At 32.0% G+C, this 14,405-nt stretch overlaps 1 protein-coding gene across 2 annotated transcripts in view; it reads left to right on the forward strand.

The window, feature by feature from the left end:
• Positions 1–14,405, forward strand: part of LOC143222178 (uncharacterized protein C12orf56-like) — a 54,415-nt gene that overhangs the window by 16,480 nt on the left and 23,530 nt on the right. For both annotated transcript variants that reach the window (XR_013012056.1, XM_076448257.1), the window contains exons 2-5: positions 9,604–10,292; positions 11,319–11,552; positions 13,268–13,397; positions 13,788–13,843. Coding sequence is in view for 1 of the 2 variants with exons in the window: in XM_076448257.1 (XP_076304372.1) it covers positions 9,604–10,292; positions 11,319–11,552; positions 13,268–13,397; positions 13,788–13,843 (1,109 nt within the window). In the remaining variant the exon portion in view is untranslated. The remainder of the gene's footprint in view (positions 1–9,603; positions 10,293–11,318; positions 11,553–13,267; positions 13,398–13,787; positions 13,844–14,405) is intronic.

Below are 14,405 nucleotides of genomic sequence, written 5' to 3' on the forward strand. Positions count from 1 at the left end.
GTAAAAATAAAATGTTTTTCTTAGTAATTTTATTTACTCTCAATCATTTCTTGAAGCAAGAGGTTTCTTTTAAAAAAACAGTTTGTTTGATCTGTTTTCTCTATGTATTAAATTGTTATGCCTTTAATCGGTTTTGAAATTGAGTATTTCAGGTTCTGCTACAAAATATAAGTTCAGAACTTCACGTTCGTGGAATATAAGTGAAAATATTCTTGATCTTTTAGAATTTTGTAACGTGTAGGATGAGTATAGGAATAACTTATTAATTTCAAGAACCGCGTTTAATATTGGGGTTTATTTTAACAACAAAATTATGGTACAATTGAAATAAAGGTTTTGAGATAATAACTGAGGAAAAATAAAATGTTTTTCTTAGTAATTTTATTTACTCTCAATCATTTCTTGAAGCAAGAGGTTTCTTTTAAAAAACAGTTTGTTTGATCTGTTTTCTCTATGTATTAAATTGTTATGCCTTTAATCGGTTTTGAAATTGAGTATTTCAGGTTCTGCTACAAAATATAAGTTCAGAACTTCACGTTCGTGGAATATAAGTGAAAATATTCTTGATCTTTTAGAATTTTGTACCGTGTAGGATGAGTATAGGAATAACTTATTAATTTCAAGAACCGCGTTTAATATTGGGGTTTATTTTAACAACAAAATTATGGTACAATTGAAATAAAGGTTTTGAGATAATAACTGAGGAAAAATAAAATGTTTTTCTTAGTAATTTTATTTACTCTCAATCATTTCTTGAAGCAAGAGGTTTCTTTAAAAAAACAGTTTGTTTGATCTGTTTTCTCTATGTATTAAATTGTTATGCCTTTAATCGGTCTTGAAATTAAGTATTTCAGGTTCTGCTACAAAATATAAGTTCAGAACTTCACGTTCGTGGAATATAAGTGAAAATATTCTTGATCTTTTTAGAATTTTGTAACGTGTAGGATGAGTATAGGAATAACTTATTAATTTCAAGAACCGCGTTTAATATTGGGGTTTATTTTAACAACAAAATTATGGTACAATTGAAATAAAGGTTTTGAGATAATAACTGAGGAAAAATAAAATGTTTTTCTTAGTAATTTTATTTACTCTCAATCATTTCTTGAAGCAAGAGGTTTCTTTTAAAAAAACAGTTTGTTTGATCTGTTTTCTCTATGTATTAAATTGTTATGCCTTTAATCGGTTTTGAAATTGAGTATTTCAGGTTCTGCTACAAAATATAAGTTCAGAACTTCACGTTCGTGGAATATAAGTGAAAATATTCTTGATCTTTTTAGAATTTTGTAACGTGTAGGATGAGTATAGGAATAACTTATTAATTTCAAGAACCGCGTTTAATATTGGGGTTTATTTTAACAACAAAATTATGGTACAATTGAAATAAAGGTTTTGAGATAATAACTGAGGAAAAATAAAATGTTTTTCTTAGTAATTTTATTTACTCTCAATCATTTCTTGAAGCAAGAGGTTTCTTTTAAAAAAACAGTTTGTTTGATCTGTTTTCTCTATGTATTAAATTGTTATGCCTTTAATCGGTCTTGAAATTAAGTATTTCAGGTTCTGCTACAAAATATAAGTTCAGAACTTCATGTTCGTGGAATATAAGTGAAAATATTCTTGATCTTTTTAGAATTTTGTAACGTGTAGGATGAGTATAGGAATAACTTATTAATTTCAAGAACCGCGTTTAATATTGGGGTTTATTTTAACGACAAAATTATGGTACAATTGAAATAAAGGTTTTGAGATAATAACTGAGGAAAAATAAAATGTTTTTCTTAGTAATTTTATTTACTCTCAATCATTTCTTGAAGCAAGAGGTTTCTTTTAAAAAAAACAGTTTGTTTGATCTGTTTTCTCTATGTATTAAATTGTTATGCCTTTAATCGGTTTTGAAATTGAGTATTTCAGGTTCTGCTACAAAATATAAGTTCAGAACTTCACGTTCGTGGAATATAAGTGAAAATATTCTTGATCTTTTTAGATTTTGTAACGTGTAGGATGAGTATGGGAATAACTTATTAATTTCAAGAACCGCGTTTAATATTGGGGTTTATTTTAACAACAAAATTATGGTACAATTGAAATAAAGGTTTTGAGATAATAACTGAGTAAAAATAAAATGTTTTTCTTAGTAATTTTATTTACTCTCAATCATTTCTTGAAGCAAGAGGTTTCTTTTAAAAAAACAGTTTGTTTGATCTGTTTTCTCTATGTATTAAATTGTTATGCCTTTAATCGGTTTTGAAATTGAGTATTTCAGGTTCTGCTACAAAATATAAGTTCAGAACTTCACGTTCGTGGAATATAAGTGAAAATATTTTTGAGCTATGATTTCTGAAATTCAAGGAAAACGAATGTAGAGAAGCGCGACAGAGTCTCAAGAAACAAAATCTTTTGTTACGGATCCCGGGATATTACGAAAGATTTCCAGCGAACACTGTATTACCTGGTTACATATTAGCATTTTGTGTTAGAATTTCTATATGTAGAAAATCTGCTCATACTCTCCGATACGCCAGCAGAAATATTTATGGCAAATAAAATATGGTCATTAACAAGATTCCCACTGTCTTATGTAATAGTATCCAGAAAAAAACAGCAATATAAGTCCAGTAAATCATTTTATGAATTCAAACCCATGTGGAAAATGACAACTTAACCACACCTATGGTGAAATGAGAAATAAATATAAGCTTTATTATTTAGATATTTTGAAGTTTATTAAATTTTATACTTTTTTGTAAGGGCAAGTTGTTATGCTTTTTCGTTGTTAAGCACAAAGCTACACAACGGGCTATTTGTGCTATGCTCACCAACACCAATTTTTATCGTTATAAACCCTCAGACTTCCCACTGAGACACCTGAGAGTTAAAGTATTAACTGTAATTGTTATCATCGTGTTTATACTTTTAGAATTCGCTACATCAAAGGATCAGAACTGTTTTATCATGACACTGCCTATATGCTTGGAAAGAAAGAATCATTAAGTACAATACTACTTAATAGTAAGAATCGTGATTAAACAAAATGGTGACCATACAAATTGCCCTTTTAAAACCAGTTTTAAATCGTCTGAATATTAGCAATGAGTGTCTGAAAATTTCGGCTGAGCAAAACTAAATCTTATACTTAAAATGCCACCTAAATTGCTAGATAGCGAAGTTTTATCTAAGTAAGCATATATACATTTGTATATTTTGTATTTCGCACAAAGCTACTCGAGGGCTATCTGTTCTAGCTGTCCCTAATTTTGCAGTGTAATACTAGAGGGAAGGCAGCTAGTCATCACCACCCACCGCCAACTCTTGGGCTACTCTTTTACCAACGAATAGTGGGATTGACCGTCACATTAAACGCTCCCACGGCTGAAAGGGCGAGCATGTTTGGCGCGACGGGGATGCGAACCCGCAACCCTCAGATTACGAGTCGCACGCTTTAACACGCATGGCCATGCCGGGCCCTAAGTAAGCAAGTGACATTTCCAGACAAGCATACGAAAAAAAATGACGAACCTTATAACTCTAATTCTGTTACAGAATTTTTTCGTCTAGGGTCCCAACGATTCCTTTTTTATACCGAAAATTATACAAGTATGCATTAATATACAAAAGCGTTAGGACAAGAAGATATTTTGTCATTCTTTCCACTATAGCAATGCTTGACTGTTCCCAGTTGATTAAAGAATGTACCTTGTTTCAAGAGTATGTCACAATGAGTATACTGATCAAATTTAGGGTCTCAAATAACTGTCGTGGTAACTTGTGCTGTGGTTTAACTATATAGAAAGAAGATAACAAAGAGCTAGCATGTGGTACCGGTGTATGCGAGAAGAAATTGATTTAATAGCATTCTACAAACAAACCTTGATACAAAACAGTGTTTACACTATATATTAAGTTTTATTGTAGAAAACTGTCAGTACGGCAGAGTTCACATAAAAGCTTTACGTGATGCTAGTTGGACTGTATCAAGAAGACTCGATGAGAATGGAATATTTGGCTGTGTCGCAGTTAAAAAACCTTTACGTCGACCTTCATATATTGTCAAGAGACTGAAATTTGCTAGAAAGTATAAAACAGTACTACTTATGATTGTAAAAATATGATATGGACGGTTGAATCCAAGTTTTAAATATTTGGTTCAAAGCGTAGGGTTGTACGTCCGTAGGTAGCACCTACCATGAAGCATGTGGGAGGCAGCGTGATGGTTTGGGAGTGTTTTTCTGTTGAGGCGTCAAGAGATAATCAAAAAATAGATGGAATAATGAGCCAACACAAGCACTACGAAATATTGATCCGTCCAGTGGTTTGTGTATTATTGATAAATGATTTTGCTACCAAAACGATACTGACCCCAAACACTCATCCAATTACTTAGCTAAGAAATAAGCTGCTGGAGTCATTTAAATAATGAAATGGCCCCCACAGAGTTACGATCTCAACCCATTTGAGCACATCTTCGATTTCATGGATCAAAATCTTGACAAATCAAAAGTTACTTGTCAAGAAACATTATGGGAGTGTATTAGAGAAATTTGGGATAATACAAAATATGAATTGTTTGCTGTATTCAAGAACTTCCACTGAGCTTCTGTTGTGCTAAATAAGAAGATTAATACAATTTTGATGTTTCACCTGTGACTCTTTTCATTGTTCTTTAAAAGAAGCCTGAAATTTAATTTTTGACTTTGTCTTAATACTTTTGCACATTATTGTATATCAACATACGGTAGTGTGTCATGCAGACAGAACAATCTACGGGACACAGTTTGTGTTATTAACGTGAGTGATAGTTTAGCGATTTTCCATCTTCTGTAGCTCAGATTTTGGTGATCCAGACCATCACATATTTTCAGTGAATATGTCTTACTGTATCCTTACTCAACACACCAGATTTCAAGGTAACCCACAAAGAAATGCATCATATATATATATAATTTCCAATTTGATTGACTTTTCTTTCTATCGTCTTTTTTTTTTTTCGCACCGAAATTACGAAAACACTATTATACAGAAAACTTTTATGGAATTGGGATTTTTTTTACATTTGCAACACTAATAAATCTTATAATTTATAATTAGGTGTCAAATTTCGTCTAAATATAAGCCACTAGTGCAAAGTTATTTAATAAAAGCCGCTCAATTTTGACGAAACGTTTTTACGCATGCCTACACAAAAGGTGACGTGAGCTATCAGTTTAAAATTTTTATTACAGCTTCATGTAACAATGAAAGTGATTCAGGATGAAAGGGCATACAGGTAATAAATAGTTGTTAGGCCAAACAAACTTGATTACCAGTTTCTCGTTCAAGTTTACAAAAGAATAATACGAGTCAACAGTTATTATTCATTATTGACTGGGCACTTTTAAACACAAATTTGTTACGTTTATGAAATTATCCTAATCAAAATCCATTTAGAGTGACGTGATATTACTTAAAGCAACTACTGTAAATAACGATATTTAATAGGCAGTACCGAGTGTATGCGTGAGATGACAATAAAAGCTATTAATCGAGATTGTATAGCATGACTATGAAGTAAGGAATTATTACGGTTTTAGAGAATAAAACTACCACCATACAGTTTTTTATATCTGGTTGGTTTTACAAAGTAAAGGTCTTTTCAGAGTAATAAGGTTGTAATCCTAAAGCTAATGTTGGCTAGTATCAAGTGTCACTTTCTTACTTGCTATGGTTTATTGGTGTGTATTGAGAAAAAACATGATGTATAATCAAAAACACTCAATCCCTTTTCTAGCTAGTACGGCTAGAAAAGGGATTGAGTGTGCGACTTGAAGAAATGAAATCAAAATTGGTGGTTATACTAGTAGCTACACTTATAGCATTGATACGAATTTTATAACAAATTGTCATTCATTAGTTAGATAGACCATGTATTTTGTTCTATCATTTATCCACCGATAGATATGTATGTTGTTTTATGAGATTACAAAACAAGCTATATACCAACGCTTAGAAACAGATCGATGTTATTATGTTCCAGAAGGAAGAAAAATCAGTGAATAAACCTGAAAGTTGCAGGCCCATAAGTTTAACAAACAATCTAGGAAGATTTCTCGAAAGAATCGTACATAGTAGACTTATAAATTACCTTGAAATTAAATAATACTCCTGGAAATACAGAATGAGTTCCGAAAAATAAAACAAACAACAGGTTAGTTTATAAGGTTATCGGGGGAAAAAAAAAGAAAAGAAACGGCACCTACATCGAGTGATGCACTTCGGAGGCGGGTGTACTTCAAGGAGTACTTATCCCTACACTGCCATACCTCTCAAAGACCCAAACAACACTTTCTGCTCACAGTTCGAAGATGATGTTGGCATCTGGAAGAGTGCCCCAAATTCAATAGCAGTAGCATACAATATACAACCACTACGAGACGAAATATAATTGTACTGTAATAAGTGGAGAGTTAAAATTAATGTACACAAAACACAAGTCATATTATTTACAAAATTGTAGAAGAAAGGCAAATTAATACCACAGTTATATCTAGATGGGACTGTCTCTTACAAAACTTGTAGAGATTATATATCTGATTCAAAATTAATAACATAAAAACTATAATTTTGAAAAGAGCTAGATACCTTAAGAGCCTGACTGGCAAAAAAGGAGTTTCACCATGAAACATATTAAACATTTACAGAGCATACATAACACCAGTCGTAGAATATGCCTGTATAACACTGATAAATATATTAAAAATACACAGCAACAAACAACAACAAATACACAACTATAATTTAACGAAAACATATGGGGTCTAACGATCAACAAATTCAGAATTTCTACACATCTATTCAAACATCTCGGTCCAGCATAACTACGTGGTTGAGACACTCGACTAGCAATCTGATGGTCACGGGTTTAAATCCCGGTCACACCAAACATGCTCGCCCTTTCAGCTTTGGGGCGTTATAATGTTACGGTTAATCCCACTATTCATTGGAAAAAAGAGTAGTCTAAGAGTTGGAGGAGGGTGTTGATGACTAGCTGCCTCCCTCTAGTCTTATACTGCTAAAATAGAGATGGCTAGCACAGAGAGTCATTGTGTAGCTTTGCGCAAAATTTAGAAACAAACAAACACGCCAACTCTCTCAAACAGACTCCTGGATAATTCGCTTCAATATTCTAAGAAAGATATTAATAAAAATTACAAGACACAGTAATTTATACTTTTTCCATTGTCATATGATATTACACTGCATTGTTATTTACATTATTTTTGGTTAACCTTTATAATACATCACGTCAAATATCAAATAGCCCTTCATCTCTATATAAAACTTATTTTTGTTTTGTTTTTTAACTTTATAATTTCTAGTGATTATCTGACACTTAAAGCTGTAATAATGCAAGATTGGGCTAAAATTGTAGTTTTACATAAAACTGTATTGTTTTTATGTGTTTTGCTACAGCCGAGTTTTCTCTTTTATTGTTTCTTATGTAGCTTTTGTGTTCCTGAAATCTGTTTTAAATTCCTTTCAGTTTGACCATTATAAATATTTCCACATTGATATTATATCTTGTAAATCCCAGTTTTTTCTTGTAATTTTATCTATTATGTTTGGTTGAAATCCTCTTTTAACAGTTACATACTTAATTAGCAACAGTTCGTTATTTAAATATTCCAGAACGCTATATTAGTTTTGTCAATAACGAGGTATGAACGAAGGAAATTCGGATCTACAGACGCACATTAATACTGGGCTGCTCTTGGTCTTACATATAAATATATATTTAACGGATAACTATGGAATGAACTATAAAATCTGTATATATATAAAAAAAAATCTTTCAACTTTGAGCTAAGTAAATCTACTTGTAGTTTATATGTTTCTTTGCACTGTCAAAGAAGATGAGTGAAGGACATACTTACACACTCCATTTTGTTTAACTTGTGTAAAGTTAATCAGAATAAAACTGCCAAGGGAGTTATCTTTGATATGTCAACCATATGTCTTTTTCGCTCTCCGTGTTTGATCCTTTGGTTATGAAAGTTTCACTAACTTAATGCAAATCAATTTCACCTAAACTAGCAATATTAACCCTATAAATGGGATTTCTATAGATTAGTATGTTTAACAAATAAAAGGGATTTGTCTGGTTATTGAAACAATCTACTGTTATCGAACAAGGGTAACTTAAATATGATAAGTTAAAAAATTATCTTGAGTCTCAAAATCTATTCTGTTATTAAAGTTTATATTAAATTTGCATACAACATAAACGTATAACGTGTATAGTCTAAAAACGCATGATCACAAGATAGGTTATTTATCAAAAATTAACCTTATTCACGGCTTTCTCTTTCCTACTGTATAAAAAGTTACTTACAAACCGGTGAAGCATTGTTTTTATTATAATTAGATATACATGACCATTTAACTTTAATATGAGTATTATGATTTAGACAGTTTACGCGTAGTGCGAGTGTCAAATTTTTACGAGCGATAGTTTATCGCATGTTTGTTGACCTAACTATGTACGAATCATAAGTTGTGTAGTTCAAATGATCTGAGTTGGCTATCGTTGTGCTACTGTGTCGTGTTACTATAACTTTCTACGTTTTTCTCGTTGTTTCAGTTTAGTGTCATTGCATCACATTTTCGCGTAGTGCGTAGAACGTTCTATGCCTCTTCTATCAGTTTATAAACCGTGTAAAAATGTAGTTTGAGTTAAGTAAGGCAAAGTTAGTTAGATTGAGAGATAGATTGATCTAGACTGTGTGATTGTGAGTTTAGCCATAAAGAACTATAGTGGCGTTTTTCCTAAAGTGAAATTATCACACATTGTATTGTAACAAGACACCAGAGAACAATAAGTATTGCCAATTGTGTTATAAAGTAACTGAACTAGCCTGTGTGGACGTTGACAAAAAGCTTTGGATCAAAGTGTTGAATGCGCTTATTTAAATATACGATTTTCAGTAAAATATCATCAGCTCATATCTGAAACAAATTAATAACAGTATATATTTCAAGCATTAACACTTATAACCTAATAAAAGTGCGTCTTTGTAATTCAGTGTCTTATCTTTGAATGTTTTGGTTGATTTAGTTTTACAATGTATCCAAATGTCACTTTTTACGAGGACGTTAAAATTAAAATGTAATAAACTTTGTTCGTGTCGCTTGTTCTAAGGAGAAGTCAGTTTTTTAACTAAAGAACTACTGGTGGGGTTTACTAAACTTGTTTTCCAGTCGTTTGTTATACTTTGATACGTCAAATAAACCAACTGTTTATAAACTAAAACAGTTTTATATCATTTTCTATGATTTGCCTTAGATTTTCAGTGATGCTTTTGCAATGATTGTAAAACTCCAGTTCTATATTTTATTTCAATTCCTGGTGAAGAAAAAACAAAATGTCTAGTTTCAGTAACTTGATTTCAATGACTACAATGTAGCCAGTAAATACAGCTAACTATATTGTCTTTACTTGGAATCTCACACCTCAAGACAATGTTATACAGTTAATATTAAGGTGCCCCTTTCTAAAGATGAAAATATGTATTCATTTTCAAAACCTTTTGTTTGTTTTTTCTTAGCAAGTTCATATTCTGTTTTTAGCTGAATGATTTTCCAGAATTTCTGAGTGGAGAAGAACGAGAAAAAACTCAGCACATTCGAATTCTCTACAAAAAGAAAGAATCACCAAATTCTCACCGACCAGGTTCTCTAACACCAAGTACCATTGATCCCAGATGTGTTTCACGCACCACAATAGCAACAACAATTACAATAGGAACACCAGAGATTGCAAATCGTAGATGGAGCCAGTCCTCACGCATTTCAAGTTCTTCTTCAGACTTGACATCTGGAACCTCTGGCAGTAAAGAACTTGTAAAGCAGAAGAAAAACAGCCAGACCAAGTGGAAGAGGATAATCTCGCTCTTAGTATTCAACAAAAAAAAGCGAGAAAATATTTCAGGTTGGAAGAAACTAGAAGATTCTAGAATGTGTCTGGCAATGCGACCTTTATCAAGTGCTGAAGCGTTGAATGCCAAAAATCTCAGCACGTCTTTTCAAAAACCTGTTGATTCATGGTCTAGTGAGAAAGACAAACAAAGAACCAAAACTTCGTTGACATTTCGACTATTTAGACGTCAAAAAGTTAAAAAATTGACCACCACTTTTGATGATACCTTTCTTAGCCACGATGAGTCATCCGAAGTGCCCATTCCAACATACGTCCATGGACATCGACGGTTGCCCTCGCCGAAGGTTCAAATCGCTCCATCGATCACAGGAAAGACGGAGTACGACATATTTTTATTATTTCCTAATCAATTAGCTTTATAATCATTTCATGATAGACATGTTAGAGATCATCCTTAAAAAGCATCAAAGTAAAATATTTACAAAAGTTACCAGTAGCTTTACAGTCTGTAATCAATTTATATATATTTGATTTCTTGTTACAAACCCCTAATGACTTCAGACATCCATTGCCCTTTCTAAAATCCAAATATGGGCAAGGAAAATAAGCAATTTGTTAATTCCATTTACAGCTAATGGTTGTTGTAATGGCTGCATAAAACTAGCAAAGAGTTTATATGATTATTGAATTCGAATCACTTTTTTCATATTATTATTATATGAAAAATATCTGTTATGCATGAAGGTAAAATAATTTAAAAAGTGACCCGTTACAAAAATATTATTGAAAAAGAATACTTATAAAACTCAGAAGTTTCCTAGAATTTGTAACTTACGAAAAGACCAATCTACGAAACTTCTAAGCTTTATTTGAATTCATAAAAAGTGACAGCAAAACATTATCAGATACAGATGGAATCCGATTCTTCCTTTACAATGCATTGCTATTAGCAGTATCAAGATTTATATTAATATTGTTTTTACAGTATGCAAATAAGTTTTGTAGTTCAATTGTTCGAATCATAACGTTACACATTCTAGTTTTAGTTCAATAAAAGGTTTTGATTTATTCCAACTACGAGGGTAAATTATGTTTGTTTGTAGATAAGCACATAGATTTTCGTGCTGTGCTCACCACACTTAACAAAATCCGATTTTTAGCATTATAAGCTTTCAAACGTACCTCTGAGCCACTGAGAGGTCGGTAAAGTCTCTACATTATATTTTTTGTTTGAAGTAAGCTCAAAGTTACACAATGGGCTATCTGTGCTCTTCCCACCATGGGTATCGAAACCCAGTTTCTAGCGATGTAAGTTCTTAGACATACAGCTGTGCCAATGGGGAGCATACGTCATATACAACAGTTATTCATATTATGTGTATCAATATTTCCTATTGTCACTTAGGAAATTCCTTGGACCGTCTTTAGAGAAAAAAGAACCTCAAACCATGAGATGTGATTCAGCCCCGATTTCTACGGCAGTCGTCAGCAATGATGATCTCGTTGCTGGTCTTCTACAACTTCCATCCAGTCGTCGTCCATATAAAAACTATCCTCGTTCCTATACCGCCATCGGGAACTATGGTGATTATCAGCTTGTGTCTCGACAAGAAACTAATTACATGAATTGTGCAGAGGGGTAAGGAGTGTAATCGTAAACATCGTATTTGTTTGTTATTCTTCGATACAGAAATAGTAGTTTCCTTGATGGCATTGTTTATTTTATTTTCAGCAGCATCACATCACTTACGAAAGACCAAGCAATAACAAAATGTAATTCTGATACATGCCGTTCCAAAGTAATTTAATAACTGCCATGGCTGTCTTGTAACTTCCTGATTTGCATACTCGAAATAGTTTTAATATAATTTTCTCAACCCTTTATTAAACTTTGTGATATTATTCCATTCAGATAGAAGAATAACTTTTAACTTGTACATCATCAGAATGAAACTGTAACTTTATTCCATATTATTTTTCCACTCTAGTTTGCTTCAACTAATCAAGCCATATCAGTTTATTCGTCGATACAGAAGAATATTTTCCAACCTTCATGTTATACAATGACATTATTTTATTACACAGAAACAGAAGAATATCCCCGAAGTTCAACTTATCAAGATCTAGGATCAATAAAAATAAGATTGCTGTAAATTACATTTTTAATTAATATTTGAGTAAGGTCGATACGCCGACCACGAAGACATTACATTGACTTTAATTTGCATTACTGTATTGTGTTTTTAGCATAAAGTGCCACTTTAATACTACTGTGAAAATTGTGTTGTTTTATTTCTTTTGTTTTTAGATTTTTCACAAAAAGCTACACAATGGTTATGTGCAAAACTGTTCCTAAACTTGAAGTGATAAGTTGCAGGAAAAGCAGTTAATCAACATCGCCCATTGCCAACTTTTGGGCTTTCCTTGTTTGATTAAATAATGGAATTTGTTCTATAAAACATTCAACCTCTCAAAGTACGAATCGCGATATTACAGTGATGGGTAAATATCAGGAATCCTTGAATCCAAGCATTTTAATTACTAGGCCACATCCTGCCAAAATTGATATTTTTCTTTTGTTGAATTTCGCGTATAGCTAGCTACTGGAGGGATATCTTTGTCAACGTTCCTAATTTTGTACTGACGTACTATAGGAAAAGCAGCTAGTCAACACCATTCACAACCAACTTTTGAACTAGTCGTTATGGGGAGAAGGACTGTCACAGTATAACACCACCCACAAATGAAAAGGCGAGCATGTTTCAATGACGAGATTCAATTCTTCTTTCTGCAGATTGCAAATGGAATGCATTAACCACCAACTTTCAAAGTCCAAAAACCATTATTCTTATACCATATACACTTCTACCTGTACATAAGCGTTTACGAATACAGAAAAATGAAATAGAGGACATTCTGAAACTATTCCTTTTTCTCCATTCACCTTCAAAAACTAACTTACAAAAACAGAACTGGAAAACAGTTTCCAGCAATGCAATAGCCTGATTAATGAGAAATCTTTAGTTAATACCTTTACATATCAAATAACACGCTTCTTAATTTAACTAAAATATTATATGTGATACTATCTTGAATTAAGCAGTGACAAAGGCTATATTCAATAATTAACAGAAACCATTCTAACGTTGGTTAACTTACGTAAGGTAAGCCATAATTAAAAAGATTTAGGCACAGAAGTGCGTATAGATAACCCTGCATTGTTATTTATTTCAAAAATTAAACATTTTCTCAAGATTCATGTGAGTTTTATTTTATGAATTTTGAGGAGCCTTTCTGTTTGAATAGGCAAGTAATATCTGCCAGCCAAATAGTTAAATTTTTATTTCTTTATAGGATTATTGGTTCTTCGTATTCCAATTCTTCGGCTTGTGAGCTACAAAAGCAGGAGCTCCACCTTTATGTTTTATCATCACAATCAGCCATATTTCGACATTTAACTACGGCATGGCATAGTTATTTAGTAGTAAGTTTTTGAATTAATTTATTCTTCTTGAAGAATTCAGCAATGTATATAATATACATGCCCCTTTTCAACTCACCAATTATGTATCGCGTTAATTCTGTCAATGAAATAAACAGTGTTTCGTTTTATAACTAATAAAAAGTAGAAAGAAGAAAGGAATTTATACTGTTTGTTTGCAATTATGTTCCCTAATTAGTATTAAAAATACATAGAACTTAAATAATTTGTTTTTCTGAAAAAGTAAAAATCTTATTTTAGAATATGATTCAACGGTAAATTTCATTAAATGAAACTCTTCCTTATAGAAAACTAATGTTTTATTCACAGTTTCTTTTTTTGCTGTTAGAAAAAAAAATCTTAGGTAATGCCAATTATTTTGTATTCCTCTAGAGGGAAACACTTGCTCAAGAAAAAACTGTAGCCAGACCTTGTAAGAACGGCATCAGGTAAAATACTCCTGTTTAAATATTTAGGCTATTTTCAAATACAGACGTCTCATATACAAAATGTTAATTAACTAAAACACTGTATGGCTCACGCATAATAATATTCTGTGAAAACAAAATATTTAGCAAAATTTGTGTTTTACTATATTAAGTAGATTAAGAGACGACGCTTTCGCTATTATAACTGCGTTAGGCTTAATAGTATGGAGTTAATCTAGATGTTTCTCTCGTTACTCTGTACATGTCTAATTAAGAAGTTTTAGATGTATCTTAAATAACCTTTTAAATCTGTCCAAAATGGTTTTACAAATTTTTACATAAAGATGACAAAAGTGGTTCGGTTATCAAATAAAATTTTTTGGAGTATTTTATCGTTGAACAGATTCTGATCATTTATCAAAAATAATGCTAAGTCCATTTCTCGTAAAATAACGAAATAACATTTTGAAATAATGGTTGGTATAAGCTATTTCACCAGTACGACTAATTTTAAACACAGCGTTTAGATACTAATTCTGAAACTAATGGTATGCCCTAACTTATTTGCAAGAATTCCCCAGTA

The sequence above is a fragment of the Tachypleus tridentatus genome, chromosome 8 (genome assembly GCF_004210375.1).
Source record: "Tachypleus tridentatus isolate NWPU-2018 chromosome 8, ASM421037v1, whole genome shotgun sequence".
Taxonomy (NCBI): domain Eukaryota; kingdom Metazoa; phylum Arthropoda; class Merostomata; order Xiphosura; family Limulidae; genus Tachypleus; species Tachypleus tridentatus.